This window comes from Protobothrops mucrosquamatus, unplaced genomic scaffold (genome assembly GCF_001527695.2).
Source record: "Protobothrops mucrosquamatus isolate PMUCROS unplaced genomic scaffold, P.Mucros_1.0 scaffold53, whole genome shotgun sequence".
In the NCBI taxonomy this organism is placed as follows: Eukaryota; Metazoa; Chordata; class Lepidosauria; order Squamata; family Viperidae; genus Protobothrops; species Protobothrops mucrosquamatus.
The window spans coordinates 976,174-1,000,295 of record NW_015386434.1 but is presented as its reverse complement, the minus strand read 5'-3'; the positions used below and the strand labels follow the sequence as shown (position 1 = coordinate 1,000,295).

Below are 24,122 nucleotides of genomic sequence, written 5' to 3'. Positions count from 1 at the left end.
CCATTTGTCTGAAATGGTATAAGACAGTGATGGCGAACCTTTTAGAGACTGAGTGCCCAAACTGCAACCCAAAACCCATTTATGCACTGTCGAGTGCGGGTGGGTGTGGCCCATTGGGTGGGCGTGGCTTTGGTGGTAATGGCAGACTGGGTGGGACTAAAAAGTTCAATCAATCAATTCCAACTTTGCAAGATCTTTTTTTTTCCCACGAGAAGTTGAAATTGACTGATTGAAACTTTTTTTTTTTTGTACATGGTGGTGGAGCCCTAAAACCCTTCAGCTGGGTTTTATAAAACCCAGCGGAAGCCTAAGACTGGGGCGACGCCGCGCATGCCCACAGAGAGAGCTCTCAGTGGCGCCTATGGTACCCGTGCCATAGGTTCGCCACCACTGGTATAAGGTTTCCTGTTTAAGCAGGAGGTTGCACTGGAAGGCCACCTCCAAGATCCCGTCCAAATCTGTTATTCTGTTATTCCATTCAGGAAATGTCATTGGAAACCAGAAATCTACAGAGGGAGACCTGCATATTAAATAATACCTGTCACAAGGGATGGGCTTGTGCCTGTTAAAATCACTGGGCGGATGGCACGATAAACCTAAGGTTGTGTGATCAACAGTCCAATTGGAGATGGATGTTCAGTGTTGGCCTTGCATATGTCCAGAGATGCTTAGAGGAATTAAAGTACAATAGCCGATCACATTCGCTACCACAGTACATATAGAATCCAGATAGGACCGGGAGAGCACTTGCAATGAGGGAAAATTTAAAAGCAAGCATTTTTCACCATTTCTGACATCAGTACAGGTTGCAACATGATGTTCGGTTGCATTTATTTCCCTGACATTAAAGTGAGCAATAAATCCCCCAAGGATAAAAGGACTATTATTATCGGTTACAGTAGCATTTATTCAATTATTTGCATATTATAAATGGTTAGGGTTGCTTAGCAATCTGAAACTTCATGAAGGGGTCAGTGAAGAAGATCGCTTCCCTGGATAGAGTTTTGTCTTCTAAATCCACCCACTTACAGTATCCCCACTTCTCCTAATAGCATTAAAGATTCTGTGGTTAATGTACTTACTTCTTATCTTATATTTATGCAAAACGGGGAAGGTGGGTGGTTTGCAGATTGCAGATTGCATTCCTTTTTGATCTGGCTGACGGAGATGTTTGCTTATTACATCTGCATATTCTTCAAAGTTTGGCTTTCCCGGGCGCTGCCTCTTTCCGTTTGATTAACGAGGTATTTTATATATCAATCAACCAAGTCCTGCAGGCAGAAGAAAGGCGGGGCACACACACAAAAAAAGGATGCGAAGGCGGAGTTGGAAGGGGCGGGACGAGGCGAGACGGCCGCATGCTGCGCGGCAAACGTGTCGAGCCGAGCAGAGACGCCGGGCTGGCTGAAACGCTGCGCCGGCCTTAATCGTCCCGTCCGGCTCCCGAAAGCGGAAAAAAAAGTCGTAAGTTCAGAGCGTTCGGTCGCTGAATATTCCCGAGCACCAAAACGGAGCCAACTCCAATTCTATGAGAGGGCAGCCCATCCACAGCTCCTGAGAGGCAAACACACCGCTCACCAAATATCTGCCGAGCCAGAGGTGGGTGCTCGGGAGTTAGTTAGTTAGTTAGAGGCTGGAAAAGACACCCCCGGCCCCGCCTCCCTCGCAGTGCAGACCTGAACGCCCGAACAAAAGCAATGTTGGGCAAGAATACGTGACGGAATTTCCGACGTCATAAGATCCTAAAGTCACAAGTTTCGTGCGAAAGTTTAGGATTGAATGTCCCGTTTTCCATTCTGGAAGCGAGCTCCGGAAAGGAAAGTAAATTCGGAATACAGTATGATGAGATGCTGCTGACTCTAACGGAATGTTGAAAATAGGAAACCTATAATTCTAAGAGATGTAAGAAAACAAGAAATAGTTCTAGCCGGTGGGATCTAGAATCAATTTATCCCGTGTTATGCATCTGTTCAGAGCTTCACTAACTATCACTATATTCATCCCCAACTCTTTTTCACTCTCTTTCTGGAAAGCCCTTAATGGGACTGTTTTCTGCTCCCTTTTTAGTGGTAAGGTTTGGTTAAGAGTTCCCTAATCTTAGAACCGTCTGGCGCCTGCTGGGTCCTTTGAATCACAGAAGACAATAAGTTGAGAATGAATTGACTGTTCAATATAAGTAGATTTGAATCTTTTAATTTTAGACTATGCTGGCATAGAAGCAAAGCTCAGTTTATCGTTAGATCTCAGTACAATAGCTGCCTGGCACACTGCCTTTTGCAGCATCAGCAGGAAAATGGGAAGTGATAGGAAAAGAAGAGAAAGTGGCAGATCCAGTATTAGAGCAAAAAGGGAAAGGGGCTAAGAACATTTCCCTGCTTGCATATGCTGTACACAGCAATATACACTTTTCAAATTGAGATATTGCAGAACTAACTTTAATATTTAGCTCAGAATATGACAACCTGGATCTTCCAAGCTTTGCTTTGCTGAATTAAAAATAAAAATGACACATTTTTAGTGTACCTTCTAGAACAGGGGTATCCAACCTTGGCAATATGGCTGGCTGGGGAATTGTGAGAGTTGAAGTTCACAGATCTTAAAGTTGCCAAGGTTGGACCCCTTGGTGCTCTCTGAGCTTGATGGTTTCCTTGCAGATGCTTTGTTACTCCACTAGGTAGCATCTTCAGTGCTAGAAGGATTCAAGGATTCCTCAGTTCAGCCCCGAGCTGCATATATTCCCCTATATTGGTACCTCTACAAATTCTCAAGTTCTTTGATAGGCAGTTAGTAGGCTGCCTGCCAAGTTTCATGATTGCTTATTCAGAAGATCTGAGTACAGTAAAATAGGACTGTGCAAACCTCTTGAAAGGGTGTTACAAGAGGTCCTTGACTTGAGATCACAAATGAGCCCAATGTTTCTGTTGCCAAGCAAGGCAGTTGTTAAGTTCTGCCTCATTTTTTTGACCGTTTTGCCACAATTGTTAAACAAATCACTGTAGTTTTAAGTGAATCATGAGGCTGTTAAGCAAATCTGGCTTCCTCCATATTTTTTTATTAAGTTTTATTCATTTATAACATAAAATGAAAATACAAAAGGAAATAGTAAGGGACAACAGTAGAGAAAGGGAAGACAAAAAAGGTGTGAAGATGGGGAGGGGAAGGACAAAAGGCATTGACTTCCAACTCTCTCTATTGCAGTAAAATCAGATATTAAAATCAAATCTCAACTTTTTACATTTCTATAGTAGTATGCACTAGCCATTTCTGTATTGGCAAGTCAGTCTAATCAGTAAAACCCAAAATCATGATATATTTTTTCCACCTCAAGCACAAAGTCCAGAAACAGCTTCAAGTAGAAACAAAAATACTTATGTTCTTTTCTTTTCTCAGCACAGTCAATTTGGCCAACTCTGCCAATTCCATCAGCTTTTGTAACCATTCGTCCATGGTAGGAATCGAGGCATCCTTCCACTTTCATACATAGAGCAATCTTGCTGCCCTCACCATATATAAAATCATAGTTCCAATTTTTTTCCCTCAGTTCTCTTTCCATTAGACCCAGAAGGAAAGTTTCTGGTTTAATCTTTATGTTCCCTTTAAGAATTTTCTCCATTAATATATGAATCCTACTCCAATATTTATTTGCCTTATCACATGTCCACCATAAATGATTAAAAAGTCCCTTATTTACATTTACATTTCCAACATTCATTTGAAATACCTTTATATATTCTAGATAGCTTATCTGGTGTTAAATACCAGCGATACATCATTTTGTAGAAATTTTCTTTTAGGTTATAATTTAATGTGAATTTTAAACCTTTTATCCACATATTCTCCCATGCAAAACATTGTATGATCCAATGGGCAAGGAATTTTGGCTATAATGTGATGTTTGAAATCCTCCATTGATTTTGCTTGTGGGGAGCCAGTTGGGAAAGTCGGAAATGGTGATCACATGACAGTGCAACTGTTATAAATACATGCCAAGTGCCCGAATTTTGATCACGTGATCATGGGGATGCTGCAGAGGTTGTAAGTGTGAAAAACAGTCATAAGTCACTTTTTTCCAGTGCTGTTGTAGCTTCAAAAAATGAATGGTTATAAGTCAAAGACTATGTGTGGTGGTGGTCAAGGTTGCTACCAATGCAAAATGTCCTGAATGGTTCTCACTGCCCTAAAATAAAGTTACATTCAGATAACTCTGGATAAGATTTCAGTCTTGGGAATGGATACTCAACAATGAGACCCCTTATGCTCATTAAGACTTTATTCCATCTGAAGTGAGTTTTGATATACTTAGAACTATTGATTCAGGCAACAGCATGAAAGTCACCCACCCAAACCTTTCTCGTTTTAAAAAGGATGGCAGTTTTCTCTCTCCGGATATCTGTGTAACAGATGTAAACTATTATATAATCAGATCTCTAAGTGATATCCATGTTATTTCAGTCTTCTGTATAAAAATTAGTATACTGCAGAGGCTGAAATAAATACTAAGGAGTTGCTGGATCAGCAACCTTTAATATCTTCACTTTTAGCATTTTTATTTAGTATTCAGTATTTAGAGATAAAGAGCCTAGCCCCAGAGGTTATGAGAAACAGGTATCACGAAAGAAGTATAATTGAAAAGCAGTTAATAGCTGAAGTCTGTTCTCACAATAGGCAGAGTTGTAACTATTTTAATTATATGATTTTTGCCATGCATTGTCAGCCTAGATATCAGGAAGGCCACCGTATTGATGTTTCCGTAAAAAGTCTGAATGATGCCCTAAAGTCATTGTTGGCTTGAGCCAAGCAAACCAGGCTTCTTTTATAGAATATATTCTGTTGAATAGAGGCTTTTAACATTAGACTTCACAGGATTTTATAATATAATCTATGGCATGCAATAATCACCTTAATTAGGATATGGGAGTGAATGTAGCTGATGTGCAAACATCATACCCATGTCAGATCCATGAAACAAAGCTTGCAGGTATCCTATTCCATGTCTTTGTTTCTTCCATCGCCTTAATAAAATACTCCCTTTGCTCATAATAAAAAATGTTTTCAAATCCAAGTTGAACAATAAAGGCATGATCATAAAACCAGCTAAGTTTTGGTACCAAGGTAGATTATTTAAAAGGGAAGTGAGATCTGTGAGTTACTAGAGTCCACATCAGAATCCTGTTTGTATCCGATTTGCTTATAAAAATATACACTCTTAATGCTCAGATTTCTATAAAAATGAGGTTTTTCAGTAAAATTGGAACATCAATATAACTTGAAGAGAAACTTGACTGTTCACATTAAATGTCAAGAAGGTTTTAGAAATATCTGAGTCAGACTAGTGACATTCTTTATTTAAATCTATAAAGTTCAAATACTAAGGATCCAAATTATTAGAAATTAGGAATTAGGAATTACACAGCATCATTAGTTCTTAGTGTTTTCTAATCCAACTTTTTTTTTATCTCAGTATAGAAACTTCCCATACTTTCATTTAGTTTTGTAAGAACATTTTGGCCTTCTGTTTTTATAAAAAAAGATTTTTCAAAACAATAGTATCTTTGATTATTTATAGATTTTATTATTACCATCTTTTTTTGGAATACAAATAAGTAACAAAAGACTCCTGAAATTGTTTTTCAGACATCCATTATTGGTCAAAGAATATGGATCAGGATGAAAATAAGAAAATGAACTCTGAAATAACACAGGAGGTTTTCGGCAATGCGGTAATTTTTATATTTTTAAGTTACCTGTTCTAAATTGTCCTTGGATGGTGCTTTGGTGCCCCATCCCCAATTTTTTCTGGGGGATGGTGGTATATAGAGCAGTTAATTATCAATACTTGGTAAATAATGGTAAAGAAGCAAGAGCTTTTGATTCCAAATGGACTCGCGGTAGAAGCTGAGGTATGTACATCAAGTTTCTAAAATTACAACAAAACTTAAGAGAATCACCTCATTAAAATGGCTATGAAATCAGTTCACTACAAATATCAAAAACACATTCCTAGACATGGGATCCAGATATGCTCAGAAGAAACCTATTGCTTAATTGTGAATTTTTGTATTTGGTTCTGGTTGCTGGATCTGACAAGCATGAAACATATATTCTTCATTTGTAGAATGCCTCAGGGCTCAAGGCTATCTTCCCTCCTGCAAAACATCTATATGAAACAACTGGGGAAGTCATCCATTTGCTTGGAGCCCAACATATGTAGATGATACCTAACTCATTGACCTTGGATGGGCCAAATGATGCTGTCAGTGCCTTGTCCCAATGTCTAGAAGCTGTGGGTCCAGATGAAAAGCAACAGATTCAATTGTGCCAAGACTGAATGGCTTTGTATTTGACTTCCCCCTCCCCCTTATCTAGGGATTTTCTTTAATCTTGGATGCAATTATACTTCTCCATTTCAGACTGGTGTTCTTCTGGGACTCACAGCTCCTGGTCAAAGGGCAGATGCTGCCTATATTCAAGACAGTCTTTTCATAGTTCCATCTAGCATTCAAGTGACAGACACTCCTGGAATCATAGGACCTATAGATGGTCATGCATGCCCTAGTACCTGTATAGTTTGACTATTGCAATGAATAGTACATGGGGCTCCCCTTGAAGACTACTCAAAAACTGCACCTGATTCATAATGCAGTAGTATGAGCAATGGGCATTCCTCAGTATACCCATGTGACATCACTGCAGATCAGGTTGCATTGTTTTCCAGCGAGCTTCCAGATGCAAATCAATGTGCTGGCTGTAACATATAAAGCCTTTAATGGTATAAGACAGGGTTATTTCTTCCATGGTTTCTGTTCATCCAGTAAAATCAGGCAGTGTTGGCACATTTCAATTTTCTTTAATCAAGCAGTGACTTAGGTTTTCTTTAATCTAACAGGATTTAGGAAGCATGCTTTCTCTGTTGAATAATATCCCTCCAGAGATCTGTTCCAGAAGTCTTTAAATATATGGATATTCTCTCTGGCCTTGGGGTAGGATGGCTTGGAGTCCTTATAAGTTGGGGGGGGGTATTAATGATGTTTATACTGTGATATGTCTGTATGTGGTCTTTTTTCCTTTTTTATTGATTCTCTATTCTTTAAAATGTACAAGCTGCTCAAAACATTCTGGAATTATTTCACAGAGTGTAATGTTCCAATCACCCACAAAAGATTTCTGGTACAGTAATTTACCTTGTTCAAAAGGTTTCCGATTGTTTTTTAACACATTGGGCTCTTTATTTATATTCCCATGATAACGTAGAAAATGTGCTTTGGACTTTCTGGCAAAGTTATGCATTAAAACCTTCTAGCTGAATTAATATTACTAGCGTAAAAATGTATCCCTGAATAAAAGATTTATTAAGATGTTGTAAGAATGTAAAAACATTGACCTTCCCATTTCAGTGCGGGAAGTTATATGGAATTTAGAAACAACCATTAATATAAAGAACCCCTTAATTAGCATTACAGTTGTCTTGTCGAATTTAAAAGGCCTGTGAGAAAAGATGACATTTGATTAGTCTCCAAGTGTTGCTATAATGTTTAGGTTAATGTATTGGAATAAAGTATATCACATTTATTCTGCATTTTTGGGAACCTAAAATTCAACTATGTTCACATCTGTCTTTAAGAAAAACATGGCTCTTCTATATTAATCAAGATAATTTTAGCTATATTGTTAGGTAAACAAATCCTAAATACAAAACTTTAGTGAGTGAAGAATATTAGTTTCAAATAGTACAAAATATTTTCCAATATAGTTTCCATTTTTAAATGATTTTGTAAGTTATGGGAGAAAACATTAGCTGCATTCCCATTAAAATCTAGACTTATCTTAATGTCTTACATTATTAAACCAACTTCAAAGATCACAAAACAATGCAATTTTAAAATTTTCAGATCTCTTCATTGGCTAAAATGTTTTCTCACTAATTTGAAAGTTCACAAAATATTGTGAGAAAACATATAGAAGAACCAGCTTTCCAAAAATAATTTAGTGCCTGAAATTACACATGACTAAGCTAATGAAATACAATCTCAGTTTATATAAATTCGTGTAACCTAAAGTCTGAGGCTTAGAGAAATTTCAGATGGAAGGAAACTTATGTTGGACTAATGTACAAAGAAAAACAATGCATGGATCTACTATTACCAGTAATACTAACTCACTCTACAGGCTTATGTGTACTGTGTGTTCTTTTCAGATTATGGACTTACAAGCTCCTGGCATTCCTGAAGAAATTGTGTTCTCTCACATGCATCAAAGAACCCATATAGATGAGTTTGAGTCTTCTCCCAATAAGTACTGCAAATATATTTTTCCTAAATGGCATTTACCAGTGAAAACAGCATTAATACTCTCTTTTTTTGTATTTACTTATACTTTTCTAAGAGACATCATCCATCCTTTTGTCAATGCTCAAAAAAACGTATTTTATAAAATTCCAGTCTTGGTCATAAACAAAGTCTTACCCGTGGTATCAATTACTCTTCTGGCCTTGGTTTATTTACCTGGAATATTAGCTGCTGGCTTCCAATTCCATTATGGAACTAAGTATAGACGTTTTCCACCATGGTTAGACAGATGGATGTTATCAAGAAAACAGTTTGGGCTTCTGAGCTTCTTTTTTGCTTCCATGCATGCCTGTTACAGTTTGTGCTATCCATTGAGGAGATCGTACAGATACAAACTCTTAAACTGGGCATATCAGCAGGTATGTTTATTACAGTATCACTACATACACAAACATGCACACATTGTGCCTTTCTGATGATCTAGTCTCTAATGGATAATGTTAAAAAAATGGATTCAGTGAAGAAAAGAAAGGGTTCTAATTCTGTAAATGCTTCCTCACATTAGGATCCATTAATTTCATTCTATTACTCTTACATACACATACTATGCTATTTTAACAACATGGGGATTGTTGAATTGAGGTTGGAAATTGGGCTTTTTATCCAATGAAGACAACTTAGTAGAATCTGTCAAGAGCAGAGTAGTTGAGATTTTTTTGCACATCTAAAGTCATTGACACAAAATCTTGCTAAAAATTTTAAAGTTTTTTCTAAGTATATCATGCAGAAAGTTTTGTCAAATGTAGATGTGAAGGGGGAAAAATTATGTAATTTGCATCCTATCCCCCATGCTAAATATTAACTTTGTGACAGTTTATTCTCTGTGCACATCAGTTATATAGGAGTTTTTGTAAACTATCTGGATTCATTGACTGTCCTAGCAAGTTAACAGTGGTTGCCAAGACAACCTCCCTTGATTAGTCACTTAAAATATTCCTTACTGCATTACCTGTCACAATATGCCAAAGGTTGTATTTAGCTTGAGAAGGAATTCTGTTTGTCAGCAAATAGAGGGAGTCATGCTGGGAAAATCAAGTTAGCAAGGAATTGGAACTAATCTTCTTAGGGAGTTAAAACTTTGCTGAAGTAAGTAAATATTCAGCCTAATTGACTTTGCTTTGGTGTAGGCTGATGCAATTTCTTTTTGTCACTGGTGTAAACAACACGATAGTTTCAATATGACTATGCCCTAATTTGGTACACAAAGCTGAGAAAATGAAGCAAAGCAGCAGCTGATTCCTATTTTGTTTAACTTTATTGTTAAATGATACAGATGTAAACTTGATGTGGGCTTGTTTACACATATTCACTGATATTTTTCTCCCTATTCCCACTGCAATTCCTGACCCATGTATACTTTCACATGGGAAAACTCCAGTGTTGTTTGAGATGTAACCACAGCTTATATTTCAATCACAGAAATGACAATAGGCTGTCAGTCCATATAATCTGATTCCTAAAGCGTTATCTATGCAAAATGTGTACAACTAGAATTTAATGTTAAGTACATGTAGGCTGTCAAGGTGTCCTTATGATATTTTTTTTTCAAGTGTAATATTTCCACAGGTACAGGAAAAAAAGGAAAATGCCTGGATTGAACATGATGTCTGGAGAATGGAGATTTATGTATCTCTAGGAATTCTGGCACTTGCTTTGCTGGCTGTGTTGGCAGTAACATCAATTCCATCTGTCAGCTACTCATTGACTTGGAGAGAGTTTCATTATATTCAGGTATATGGACGGACAGATGTATCATTACAAAGAATCTTTTTTAGCAGGACATGAACTTGGATGTTACAAGCCTGATGTTCAATCTCTGCTATTCCCAGTTGAAATTGTGAAATAATGATGGGATGCATGAAAAAGAGAGCTATCTGTAAACTTAGTCACATTTTTCCTACTCAGTTGATTTCCACTCTGCTTGTTGATATATAATTCATGGAACACGAGTTATGAGAAAAGGAGGCTCTTTGGTTGAAAACTATTCTTTTTTACTTTAGGATGGAGGTATATTCTTTAAATTCAGAAAATAAAATATTTATTTATTAGAATTCTAAACAACTGTTGCAGAATTTCATATATTTTACAAAATATGTCTTAAGAAGTCCAGAGATGAAAACCCTGAATTTGTTACTATATATTAATATTTTGTTGACTGATGTTTTGAAACAAATAGATATTAAGAACAACAAAGAGTATTCATCAATTTCTTATAGAATTTTAATATAGTTAAGATTATCAACTTTTCAACCAACTTTTTTAGCTTTTGTTTTGACACAGTTTGATTCCTGCAGTCACAAGCAAATGAACATTTATTTCCATGCCTGCTGGTTTGTGATATCAAGTTGCTGTTAATCCCCATGAATAGACTAAGCTGTTCTTTTTACCCATGTTAACTGATACTTCTAAACATATGTATCTAGCAGGTACTATGAATTATATTTAATCTTAATTAACTCTATTTAAAATACTTCTCTTCTTTTTTTCCTAGAGCAAGATTGGATATTTAGCATTGCTGCTTTGTACTATTCATGCACTAGTATTTGCATGGGATAAATGGATTGATCCACACCAGTACTTATGCTATACTCCACCCACATTTATAATAGCAGTTATTCTCCCGATTGTAGTTCTGACTTGTAAAGTTATCCTGCTGTTCCCATGCTTTAGGAAGAGACTACAGAAGATCAGATCTGGTTGTGATGTTGTGACAAATGAGACACAGATCACTTCCAAACTGTAGATTCACTGACCTTTTCCAAATCCTAAACAAAACAATTTATACATATAGTTGCACTTCTTTCTACAGGTGCATGGAGTAAACCTCATTAGACTTGTTGAGGTTTACTTCTGAAGATGTATCTAGGATCAAACTCCACAATGGAAAAATCCACCTACTTTTTTATATTTCAGTTTTTACTGAGAAATGCAGAGATTGTGCCTCTGATCGAATTATACAAATTCTATACAGGAATTCATTAAAAAAAACAAAATTTCAATTTCTTATTCAGAACTTTCTTCAGGAATATTGTGGATGTATAATATTTATATACTTGAAATATGCGTTGTATTGCAATCTAAAATGTGCAGGATAATACATAGACTAAAAAGTATAATGTGAACAATGGGCCATCGTTGCCTCAGTGTTATAATGACTGAAACTCAGTAGGGTAGACACAGTACATTCTTTTACCCACAATCTCTCGTTACACATAGGAAACCCCATTAAATAAATCAAAGATTTGTATATTCATGTAAGTGCATGTTCAGAACAACTAATGCAATCAGTTATATAAAATACTTTTAAAAACAACTTTTGTAGAAGATGTCATTATATTGGACTACGGAATATAGCATATGAATTTGTTGTCAGAAAATAGATGTCTAATGTGAGTAAAAGCAGAACTAGAAAAGGAATGAATTTATCCACCAGCATTTGGTGTTCTAACATATTATTCTATACCTGGAGATTCTAAGATAATTTGTAGTACTTGAAAAAGAGATGCATGAATCTTTTAAAGCCACTTTAGGTTTGGCATGTTTGGCATATTTGGTTTATATAACTCTTGTCAGTTGTGAGCACTACTAGTTATGTTAGTTTGCTGATGCAAGAGCCAAACAAATGCAGAAAATGCAGCTTTGGTCTTAACAATATAGTTAACTTATGACTGAAAGAAGTTTGGGCATGGATTGATCTGGCATTTCTCAACTTTTATGTTTTTTGGAGGAATGATTTCCATCTGCAAAGTTGAGGTCTAATTAGTAAGGATGATTATTCTGAAATCTGGAAAATATTCTCATTTTCTTTTCATTATATTCTTAAAATTATATTGTGAATTGAACAATGAAATATAAATTTATGTAAAAGTAGTTATTAGTATACTTTTTGTAAGAATGTATGCAATATAATAAAACTTTATTTCATTTTTTCAACCTTCATATTCCAGTGGTTTTATGTTAAATAGAAGTTAAGTGATTGTTCTACAGTAGCCTTTTAAGAAAAGATGTGCTGGAAGTTTGTACCCAGAGGGAAATACACAATAGGAAACAGTTTCCTCCCTGAAAATCTCATCATGTGAATCTAACATAGGATTATTGAATAAAAATAATGTATAAGGTACCATAATTTTTCATGGCAATAATACCAATAAAACAGCAGTGGAATTAAATTAACCATGAAACAAGTTGTCATCCACAATACAATGCAGTAAAGGAGATGTGTAGACAGAAACAATTGTATGGTTGTGATTTCTTCACTGATGGGAAGTAAATAAGTGATGCAAGTATATCTAGATACATTTTATATCTAATGGAATCTCCATGTGTACTAGTGGGTATGGAATGTATTATCAACTCTTGCTAATTACAAGATCTACATACATTGGCATATCAATACATAATTGGATCATTTATTATAGCTAACTACAACATGGCACTGCTGGAGAGAAATATAGCTGCTTCCTCTCCAAGAAAATTTCCTCAAAATTGATTCTTTTCTGAGGTGAAAAATGAAGATCCTGGGGAAAGGAAATCCTCACTGCTTTCCTTATTTCCCAATGATTTTGCATAAGACAGTTAGCCTCTAAGGAGATGAGATAGGAAGAAGCAGAATTTTCTATTGATTTTTACTTTGTTGCTTCTGGAGGGTTTTTTTGTTATGTATTTGCAAAATTACATTCATTTTCCCTTGACAAAGTAGTGTGTCTGGGTATACGCACACAGAATATTTTCAGCTGTCTTATCTTTGCCTTCTTCCTAAGACTCAAAGACAGTGGCTAGTACAAACTCACTCATCCTAAAGCAGGACTAGAATTTATAGTTTCCTGGGGTCTATTGCAGTGCCTTAACTGCTACACCAAACACAATCTCTCTCTCTCTCTCTCCCTCTCAGCCCCCCCCCTCTCTCTCTCTCTCTAACCCAGTGCCTTAACTGCTACACCAAACAATCTCTCTCCCCCACACACATAGTCTAATCCAGTGCCTTAACTGTCTCAACCTGTTTCTAGCATTGCAACATTTGATACTGCACAAAGCTTGAGCTTTGTTGAAAAGTGGAGAAGGACTTAGTACATTCTCATACTTTACTATACTATTGAAGAACTGCAACTAATAAAAATGCAGAATGTGCAACTTTCATATTTTAACAGCTTTTTATCTCTTAGTTTTCTGGTCCTTTGGAAGTCCCATGAGCTCTGAGATATTTTAGATTTCTCGCTTCAAGAAAGAAAGGTCAGATAATCCTTTCCTGAAAACCCTGACAGCCATGACTTCAGTGATGATGCTACAGGAAAAAAATGCAGCCACATAACAAGGAAATTGCCAGGCTTTCAAAGCATTTATTTTAGTGGGAGAAGGGCAGGTAACTGATAACCATACAAAAGTCTTGTAGGAAGAAAAAAGCCAACCGTCCTCACTATAAGTTGGGGCTGACAGGTGATGACTTTTTGGAAGTGATTGGTTGGTTGGTTGATTGATTGATATAGTCAAGAACAAGCTCTAATTCATTTAGTGAAATATAGAATTTCAATGTGAGTTTATTTACTTTCTGCCAAAATATTAAAAGAAACATTACTGAGTCAAATGAGATAACCATAGAAGCAAATAAGACATCAAAAGGGGATATTAAAGGCCTAGGTTAAAGGCTAATAGATCAAATGTCTATGAGAGATAACAGTAGCAGAAGGTGAAAGGTAACCCAGTGATCCTATGAAGTTGTCTTCCACAACTTTTAAAAGTATTGGCATCACCTTGCCTGCCTCTGATGCTGCTGCTCATTATTATACTTGGTTACACAGCCAGATGTTTGGATTAAATTTAGCATTCTTATCTACTTATTGAGGCCTTCCTAAAGACCTAGGATAGACAGATGTTATTGTTTGATGAAGTTAAATCACAGGATATAAGCTGTTTCAAGTAAAAGCTGCCTTTTGCTATTGACTGATGGTGCTTTTGTCAACGCCAATAGTCAAGTAGTCCTCCAAATGTTTTGGGATTGCATCAATATGACTAATAATAATAATAATAATAATAATAATAATAATAATAATAGTAAAGTTGGAAGGGACCTTGGAGGTCATCTAGTCCAACCCCCTGCTCAGGCAGGAAACCCTATACCATTTCAGACAAATGGCTGTCCAGTCTCTTCTTAAAAACCTCCAGTGTTGGAGCATTCACTGCTTCTGGAGGCAGGTTATTCCACTGGTTAATTGTTCTGTCAGGAAGTTTCTCCTTAGTTCTAGGTTGCTTCTCTCCTTGCTTAGTTTCCACCCATTGCTTCTTGTCCTGCCTTCAGGCGACTTGGAAAATAGCTTGACACCCTCTTCTTTGCGGCAGCCCCTGAGATATTGGAACACTGCTATCATGTCCCCCCTCGTCCTTCTCTTCGTTAAACTAGACATACCCAATTCCAGCAACCGTTCCTTATATGCTTTAGCCTCCAGTCCCCTAACCATCTTTGTTGCTCTTCTCTGTACTCTTTCTAGAGTCTCAACATCTTTTTTACATCGCGGTGACCAAAACTGGATACAGTATTCCAAGTGTGGCCTTACCAAGGCATTGTAAAGTGGTATTAACACTTCACGTGATCTTGATTCTATCCCTCTGTTAATGCAGCCTAGCACTGTGTTGGCCTTTTTGGCAGCTGCAGCANCCCTCTCACAGTTACTACTATTGAGCAAGGTACCCCCTATACTATACCTGTGCATTTGGTTTTTCTTGCCTAAATGTAGAACCTTGCTTTTTTCACCATTGAATTTCATTTTGTTAGATAGCGCCCAGTGTTCAAGTCTGTCCAGATCCTTCTGTATCTTAAGCCTGTCTTCTGGAGTGTTGGCTATTCCTGCCAGCTTATATTATATTATATTATAAAGATACAGAAGGATCTGGACAGACTTGAACACTGGACGCTATCTAACAAAATGAAATTCAATGGTGAATTATACTATTGTTATATAATATAATATATAATATAATTATATTGACAGTATCTTTGCTTTCTTTTCCTACAACTGCTCTACTTCTAGGTCTTGTATTTTGTGATTCTCTCCGGTTCTTTCTCTTTTATTCTCTTGTCCCCAGGTACATCCACTATCCAAACTTTTTTGTCTTTCTTCTCAACAGTTGTTATACTATTGTGAAGTAGAGTATTATGTGTCAGGTGATTGTTTGAATTTTTATTGTTGTTGTTGTTGTTGTTTGCAGATTGAGAATTAAATCCAGACAGACATAGGATGTAAATGAAGAAAATTTGTATACAGTATTTGGTAGCAATGGATGTTTCTGTAATGTATGAGAATAAGAAAATAATATTCAATTAGTGTTAGTAAATGGTCTTAAATGAAAAATGCTAACAGTTGCAAGTTCACCATGTCACATTTTAAATTAACTGTGCTGTTTTTATCTTAGTGATAAATATTAAATCGCAACTCACAATTACACAGATTTGTATCATTTTAATATGTGTGAATAATAAAATTGCCAGCCAAATAGGGGGAGGTGTCAAAAAAGTCAAGATGGTGATTGCAACTCTGCAATTAAAACCTAACCTCTTTGTACATACATAGGATATGTGATACACGTAAAAAAGTTTGGGTGATCCTAGCCACCCTTTAAATTTTTTGACATTTCTAGCCAAATGCATAAAGGAAATCTAAAAACAGGGTGTTACTATAATTTTGCTTCCTACTTGTTTTCCAATAACTTCTGAGTCATAAATAGGATGAATGAGGGGGGGGGAGGGAGAAGGCCTCAAGGTTGGCACTCAGAACACAAAGGTTGCTATGGAGATTGAAAAATGGTGATCTCTGGTGATAATGTGATGCTGAGAGCCAGCTTGTCCAAACTGTTCTATATTGTAACACTTACATGCTTTGGTGGTCATGTGGTCCCCTGTACAGATCTGCTAGTAATGCCAATGGAAATTCAGCAGTCGGACTCGGTGGGAAAAGTAGAAAAGTAAAGAATGAAGGTCAACAGGATTGTTAGGAAAGAAGAATCTTGGTTTTGTCCTCCTTCTGTTATACCTAAGATTGTCAATTTCTAAGTGGTAATGATAGTAGGGTCATTGGAATAGAGAAGGCAACTGAAGCAACATTGATAAGATGGGACAAGAATGAGAGGAGGGTTGCATATGCATTAATCAAGTCCAATAATTAATTCAGTCTTCAAAGCAAAAGAAGTTTTCCCATCTCAATCTAAAACCTTTGAGTTCGCAATAATTTTCCGAATGTTTTGCCAATAAATTTCTCGGCCATATAAAGGCGGCATTTGGTTATTAACAGCTTATTAAACTGGATTTAGAGATATTTTGAAATGTTTCTTAATTTTAAAATCCTAAAAAACTCTGTGTAAGTTGTTTTAAAAAATAGCTTCTTGGGATGAATTAAATTTCAGTATTATTAAAGAGAACATTTTTTTTCTGCCTGTTTTCTCCATTTGTGTAATTCAGAATTTTCTGATCTCCTCAGAGATGAGGCTCCAAACCATGTGTTCTTTTCCAACACTACTGAACTGTTTCTTAGATGATCAGAACACCTGTATTCTGAGTGTAACTTCCCAAAATTTATTTGGTTAAACTTCCTTCCTATGTAATCAAATTACTCATAACTGTATGAAGTTATAGCTATATAACTTCAGAATGTTGTAAAATAGTTCTCCCAGCTGTCAAGCCTTCTAAACAAATACACAAGCACAAGTATTAAGAATTGTGCAAATCATTTAACAAGGCACTCTGTAATGGATCTGCTGCTTGATGTCAAAAGGTTTTCTTATACCTAATAAATGCGCTAAGAGGAGATAGATTGCAGGCAATTTTGGTTTCTATGCCTTTCCTATTGATCACTACCTCCAAATTTGTCATTTTTCACAGAAGCTGCATGCAGAATTAAGTTTTCACTGAGCTATCCATCATAATCCCAAAACTCTTTCCTTGAGTAGTCAAGTAAGTAGGCTATTAGACAAGCAGCAATAAATGGTATTTCCTGGTAGAAATTCTTCCTGGAAAGGCAGTCCTGGAAGAACAAAATTACATGGAACATATTGCTAACTGAAAATATTATCATTGCCTCAGATATTACTAAATTCATATAATCAAAGCCCCTCAGCATTTCCATTTTTTCAGGGAAAGGAAGGGAAGTGAGTTATTGATCAGTAACATATTACTAAGACTGGAACTCAGATTGTATGGCCAACTCTAATTAGAACTTTTATTTTGCACTGAACGCAACAAATTAAAGTTAAATTACTTGCCCACTAGCTAATTGCTCCAGTTATAACACATTCAGCCCAATCTTCTGTCTTCATACTAAAGTTATTTAACATTGTAAGAAGCAACTAATCTGGAGCAAAGTAAAGATAGTCCTCATTTAGCAACCACAGTTGGGATTGGCAACTAAGTCATCATTAAGAAAAGTGGTTGCTAAGTGAAACTACAACTGTGCTTATAATCTTACCATACTTAACTTTCCTTTGTTTACAGATCTTAAGGTCATAAATGCGAGGATTGATCCTAAAGTTACTTTTTCAACACTCTTGTAACAATGATCAGTAAATGAGTACTAGCTAAATGAGAACTGCCTGCAATTATTATAACAGTATTTGTAGTAATAGCCTCAGTTTTACAGTGCTAGTATGCGCTGAAAACTGTTCTCTCAACTATTTATCATGTGGAACAAAAAGACCTTTGAGAACATTTCCACAAATGTACTTTTGATCACTACATGACTGAGGGTCAAGGGTATTTACAAGACCAATTACTAGGACAATAGCTATACATGACCCCCTTTTATTAAATAACCTCAGCAAGCATTAAGTTGTACGTATACATGCACGCAATTTAATCTTTGGCATCACATTTGCAATGCCTCAGAAAGGCTGGAAAAAATGCTGAGTCATGATCACAACCTAGTAGCCCACAGGAGTACTTTAGTTTAGGATTATTTTATATAGATAAGTAGGTACACAGGCAGGAAGGTAAGCTAGGATTACATAATATATCAAGCGAAGTCACCTTATCTTCTAAATATTTGCTTTTGTTCTGTAATTCTACATCTAGGGACACCCAGAACAGAAGTAAATAAAGCTCCTGGACTATGAGTTTTTTCTTTTTGTTTTTTGCCTGTCAGCTACTCTTCTTGGTCTTCCTGAGCGCGCAAGAGCACAGCGCCCGTAGGGCCTGTTCAATGTTCCCCCTCCGCACGCGCGCTTCCATGCTCGGGTGGAAGTCGCCCGCTGCAGTCCGTGCTGTCTTCTGTCTGACTGCACGCGCACAAGCGGCGGCTGCTTTGCCCCCCCCCCCCCGCTTGTTGTCCATACTCCACTGCCGTTTCCTCCCCTTCTCGGTGCTCTGCTCAAGGACGAAGCGGGCTGCCCACTCGGCCTCTGCTCGCCTGTGGCACCCATCTCTAAAACGACAGAGTTGACGAGGCGGCGAAAGAAGCGCGTCTTTTCCTCTTGGCTGGAAGCTGCCGCAGCAAACTGAAGATTGGTGAGCAAGAGGGAACGGAGGGCAGCGGCACGGGCGATGAAGTGAGGTGAGCAATAAAGAAACAGCAACTAAAGCTGAGATGAATTCATTAAGTAACATCACGCAGAGCCAAGAGGAAAAACGGGGGAGAAGCTGAGCCTCTCGCGGGTTTACCTACTCTTCGCGCCCCCCGTGATTATTTTTTTTCCATCGCAGTCCCTTCTGAAAATAAAAGCAGAGAGCAGGGAAATCCTGGCTAGAGGGTGGGGGGAGCACAGAAAGCATAGAGAGAGATAGCTTGCTCGAGCTGAAGCATTGATTTTTATTTAACTTGGCCCTGTGGGGTTTTCAACTGGTGACAGCATGGAAAACGGCCCTGGAAAACAGAATATACCGCCCCTCCCTCGCTCCCCCCCCCAAAGAAATACAAAAGGCTGAATCCTTAGTGTTATTTGACATGATATCCTCTTGCAAATAGTTCAGGACAAAGCTGCAGAGCAAAAACGAAATTTAATAAAGCAAGGTTTATATATGGCCTAATTATGTGGTTGCTGTGGGTTACAGGCTAATAAAACCATGATTAGATCTTTTGTCTTTATATTTCTTTTCAAGGCACAGTCAACAAAATGATTAACCCATGGGTTAGCTGTTAAACTGCAGAGGTCAAAGAATACACCACTGTGTCAAAAGTCTAAGTAGAGGAGAGAAAATCAATAGGACATGAGTTTTAGAGGCTCCCTGTTCAGTCCTGGGTACAGCACAGGAGCTTAGTATTGCAAAGATCATTGGGAGCTCTAACTGGAAAATTTGGGTAGTCTACAGGCTTTTATGGTCATTTATAAATAAAGTTCAGTATGTAAAATGGAAATTAAATATATTGGGCATAGTAACCTTCCTTTGATCAAATCTTAATAATGAGATGGAAGAGAGGTATCTGCACAGAATGTAATGGATCCTCTTCCACTCACCAATATTACAAATGAATTCTATAATTACTTCCTAATTAAATCCTTTCATTGAACTACCTGTTATATCCACAATCCAAAATGCAGATAAGCATCCACTTTCAACATGGGAACATAACTATAATGCATTTATAATACTTACATTGAGAGCAGAAATTTAAGTCTTCTTTGAGTCTAGCTTAATTCCTGGTAATGCATATAACCATGCAGTATTCTTGGCAACAGTAGAGAATGCCATTCCATTAAGTTTCCAGTCCAAGCTACAGCCCTGATACTCCTTAGTGGTCTCCCATCCAAGTATTAACTCATTCCTGAGTTCTGATTAGATTAGAGTTCTGATTAGATCCCCCCCATTTTACCATCTATTGAGCCTTAATAAATTAGGGGGGGGGAGGTAAAGGTTTCCTTGTCGGTCATGTCTGGCTCCAAGGCAAGGTGCTTATCTCCATTTCTTGCCCAAGGGAGCCAGCATTGTCCAAAGACAATTTCCATAGTCTCGTGGCCAGCATGGAGAGCTGTTAACCTTCACACTGAATTGGTACCTATTTATTATCTACTCATATTTGTATGCTTTTGAACTGCTAGGTACTAATAAATTAGGAGATTATCTTAAAATGTACTTTATCTTAGGATGGCTTGGTCAGCTGTACTTGAAAATGGAAAGGAAAACTACCCCAGATGATAATTAGTATAATTAAGTGGTCATTTGTATGCCACCCATTAAAAATGGCTTAATTTCTTTTCTTTAATTTTCATGTATTTTTATTTCTGGCGAAAATATTTTTTCCTCTATTTATGATTTTCCTTGAGAATGTGTCCAAATCAAATAAGCAGTGGCAGCATCTGGAGGACACCCTTTGAACTTTTAAATGGTAGTTGACAGGAAAAAGATTACCTTGTCTAAAAGACTAAAAAATGGGGATGTAAATGTAGGTAGTTTTTGCTTAGCAACTCCAGTTGGGACTGGTAGTTCCATTGCTAAGCAATGTGGTTGCTAAGCCAAAAAAATCATATGACCATGATGGACTTAAGATGTCACTTCCTATTCAGTCATTAAGCAAGTCACTATAGTTGTTAAGTGAAACATCATGTGATCACCATTTACAACTTTATTTCTGTTTTCTTTAACTCTGCTTGTTGCAAGCTGGTTGGGGAAGGCACACAAATGGCAATCCACGTGAGCATGGGACACTGTACAGAAGTATGGGACATTGCAACAGTTGTAAATGCAAGGATTGGTCACAAAATACTTTTTTACACTATTGTAACTTTGAAAGTTTGCAAAACAAGGCAATTAGTAATTGGACGATATGTAAGAAAATACAGGATTCTTATCATAAGTTAGCTTATTTATATTTCATAGATGATCCAACAATTCTGACACAACATACTTTAATGGATTATAACAAACTACTTCATATTCCTGGCACACATTCAAGAGTTACAGGTGCTTATATCAAGTCCAACTACATTACTAACTAAAGATTATCTTAAAACATTAATGACATGATCTTATACACATCTGTTTTGAAATGTATTGTAGTAGAAAAAATTATAACCGCCAGAATTGTAAACAAAAACTACATCTATTAGTTTGATATTGGTATAATGTTTATCAATATAAATATTGATAAAAGAGCTGCATAACATTTCGGAATTAAAGTAGAAAGGTGTTTTGGATAGTATGGAAACAAGCAGGTAGCACTCATGCAACACCGTAGATCAAATATATCTTTTCTCTGGATCTAAAATGGTTTTTCATTTTGTTGAATGACCCAGGTTCATATCTACAAACTCTTATTCATAATACAATAGCTTATATTATATGTGATTAAAAGATTTTTTTATAAATATGATATAGAATAGAATAGAATAGAATAGAATAGAATAGGAGCTGGAAGGGACCTTGGAGGTCTTCTAGTCCAGCTCCCTGCTCAAGCAGGAGAACCTATACCATTTCAGACAAATAGTTGTCCAGTCTTTTCTTAAAAACTTCCAGTGTTTGAGCATTCACAACTTTTGGAGGCAGGTTGTTCCACTGATTAATTGTTCTAACTGTCAGGAAATTTCTCCTTAGTTCTAGGTTGCTTCTCTCTTTGATCAGTTTCCATCCATTGCTTCTTGCCCTGCCTTCAGGAGCTTTGGAGAATAGCTAGACTCCCTCTTCTTTGTGGCAATCCCTGAGATATTGGAACACTGCTATCATGTCCCCCCTCGTCCTTCTCTTCATTAAACTAGACATATCCAATTCCAGCAACTGTTCTTTATATGTTTTAGTCTTCAGTCCCCTAATTAACTGCTGTTAACTGCTGTTAAACATTTTTCAGAAATTTCAACTGGTGTTCAGTAATGCTGCTAGAATTTTAACAAGCAAATAGGTGGAGTGGCCCATTAATCTTATCAGTTGCATCAGCTGCCAGGTTATGAATAAAGTTAAAGGTGCTGATTTTAACCTTTTAAAACTTTACATAACTTAAAATGGAGAGCTGTTCCCCCCTCCCTTAAGTCATCCTTTAAAATGAACCGGTATTTCATTTTGTCATATATACCATTGACCTCAAGAGCATATTTGATACAAATGTGCAAAATAAGATGATGTTGTCAGAATCCTGTATGTATTATCCTCTGCCCCAAGATTTAGATGGCAAATAAAGACATTTTAAAAAACTAATCATATATTTGAGACTGGGTTTTTAATAATGATCACTAATAGTACTTTTATTATTCCTGCTAGTTTAACTTCTTATGAATATGCTTTAATTGCTTATTGTTTTTATATTTTTCTGTATTTTGTCATTCACTTTATTTTCTGAAACTAAAATGTGAAGTAAAATATCAAGATAATTATGCATTGTGTATGGCAATTTATCTGTTCACATAATCCAGCACCACAGTACATGAAACTGTCAGATACCATAAAATGATTATCAGCATGTACATTTAGAAAAGAATCCTATGGAAGATTATGAATTTACCTCAAAGTGTATATATGCCTAAGATCTGGTTATATTTATTTAATACTCCTGTGTGTTTTTATTCAGAAATAAATTATATTGTAAGGACATTTTGATGGATGTCATGGGATATATGGATAGAAGTGATAATATTCCCTCAACACATCTTCCCAGATACATGGCAGTGGGTTCAGAGACAGATTCCACTGTGCTTTGTCTGTTGTTGCTTAATGCCATCACTGAGCTGGAACATTTTAGTCAGAACTGTTTTTAAGGGTACGTGTCTGTCTCCAGCAATGTTCTAGTCATCTGAATTGCTAACCACAAAGTCTCTAAAGTTTACAAATCCAGCTTTATATTCTGTTGAAATAGTTGTTTTGTCACAGGGAAGTTCAACTTGTCTGGCAGCATCTTCTATAGCCAGAACATTTTGAATAAACACTAAACATTCTAAATCATTGCCTGAAACTCATCTGTGTTTATTAGTGCCATTTACATTTATTTTTACTAGTATTTCTCACAGTTGCAAATTTGTTTTGCTGTCTCATCTTTATCCTGTCATTTTTTAAGTGTTCCGAAACCAGTGTTCTAATCTTTTATACTCATGGACCCTGTCTTCATCTTCATTCTTATATCATTTGATTAATTGATTTTTTTTTACAGTATTATCCCACTATTGAACAGGCAATCCTCATTTACCAACCACAATTGGGACCATCAACTTTGTTGCTAAACGCCACAGTTGCTAAGCAAAATTCACATGATTGTTCCAGACTTATGTCACTCTCAATTTTATCATTAAGAAACAGAATAACAGAGGTGAAAGTGGCCTTGGAGGTTTTCTACACCAACCCCTTGCTTAAGCAGGAAACCCTATACTATTTCAGACAAATGGTTGTCCACTCTCTTCTTACAAACCTCCAGTGTTGAAGAACCTACAACTGCTGGAGCCACGTTGTTCCTCTGATTAATTGTTCTGTCAGGAAATTTCACTTAGTTCTAGGTTGGTTGTCTCCTTGATTAGTTTCCATCCATTGCTTCTTGTCCTGCCTTTAGATGCTTTGGAGAATAGGTTGACTTCCTCTTCTTTGTGGCAACCACTTAGATATTGGAACACTGCTATCATGTTTCCCTCGTCCTTTTCATTAAACTAGACATACCCAATTCCAGCAACCGTTCCTTATATGTTTTAGCCTTCAGTCCTCTAATCATCTTTGTTGCTCTTCTCTGCATCCCTTCTAGACTAGAATCTCAACATCTTTTTTATATCGTGGTGACCAAAATTGGATGCAATATTCCAAGTGTGGTCTTATTAAGGCATTGTAAAGTGGTATTAGCACTTTTCATGATCTTAATTCTATCTATTATAAAGTTTAGTTGAAAAGCTGTTTTTAAC

General features: G+C 36.7%; 1 protein-coding gene across 1 annotated transcript; it reads left to right on the top strand.

Moving 5' to 3' along the window:
• Positions 1 to 1,583: 1,583 nt before the first annotated feature.
• STEAP1 (STEAP family member 1) lies at positions 1,584 to 12,251 on the top strand. The gene is made up of 5 exons (XM_015811853.1): positions 1,584 to 1,599; positions 5,635 to 5,720; positions 8,195 to 8,704; positions 9,912 to 10,076; positions 10,837 to 12,251. The coding sequence occupies exons 2-5, from the start codon at positions 5,658 to 5,660 to the stop codon at positions 11,086 to 11,088; spliced, it is 990 nt and encodes a 329-aa protein (XP_015667339.1). The 5' UTR covers positions 1,584 to 1,599; positions 5,635 to 5,657; the 3' UTR covers positions 11,089 to 12,251.
• The last annotated feature ends 11,871 nt before the right edge of the window (positions 12,252 to 24,122 follow it).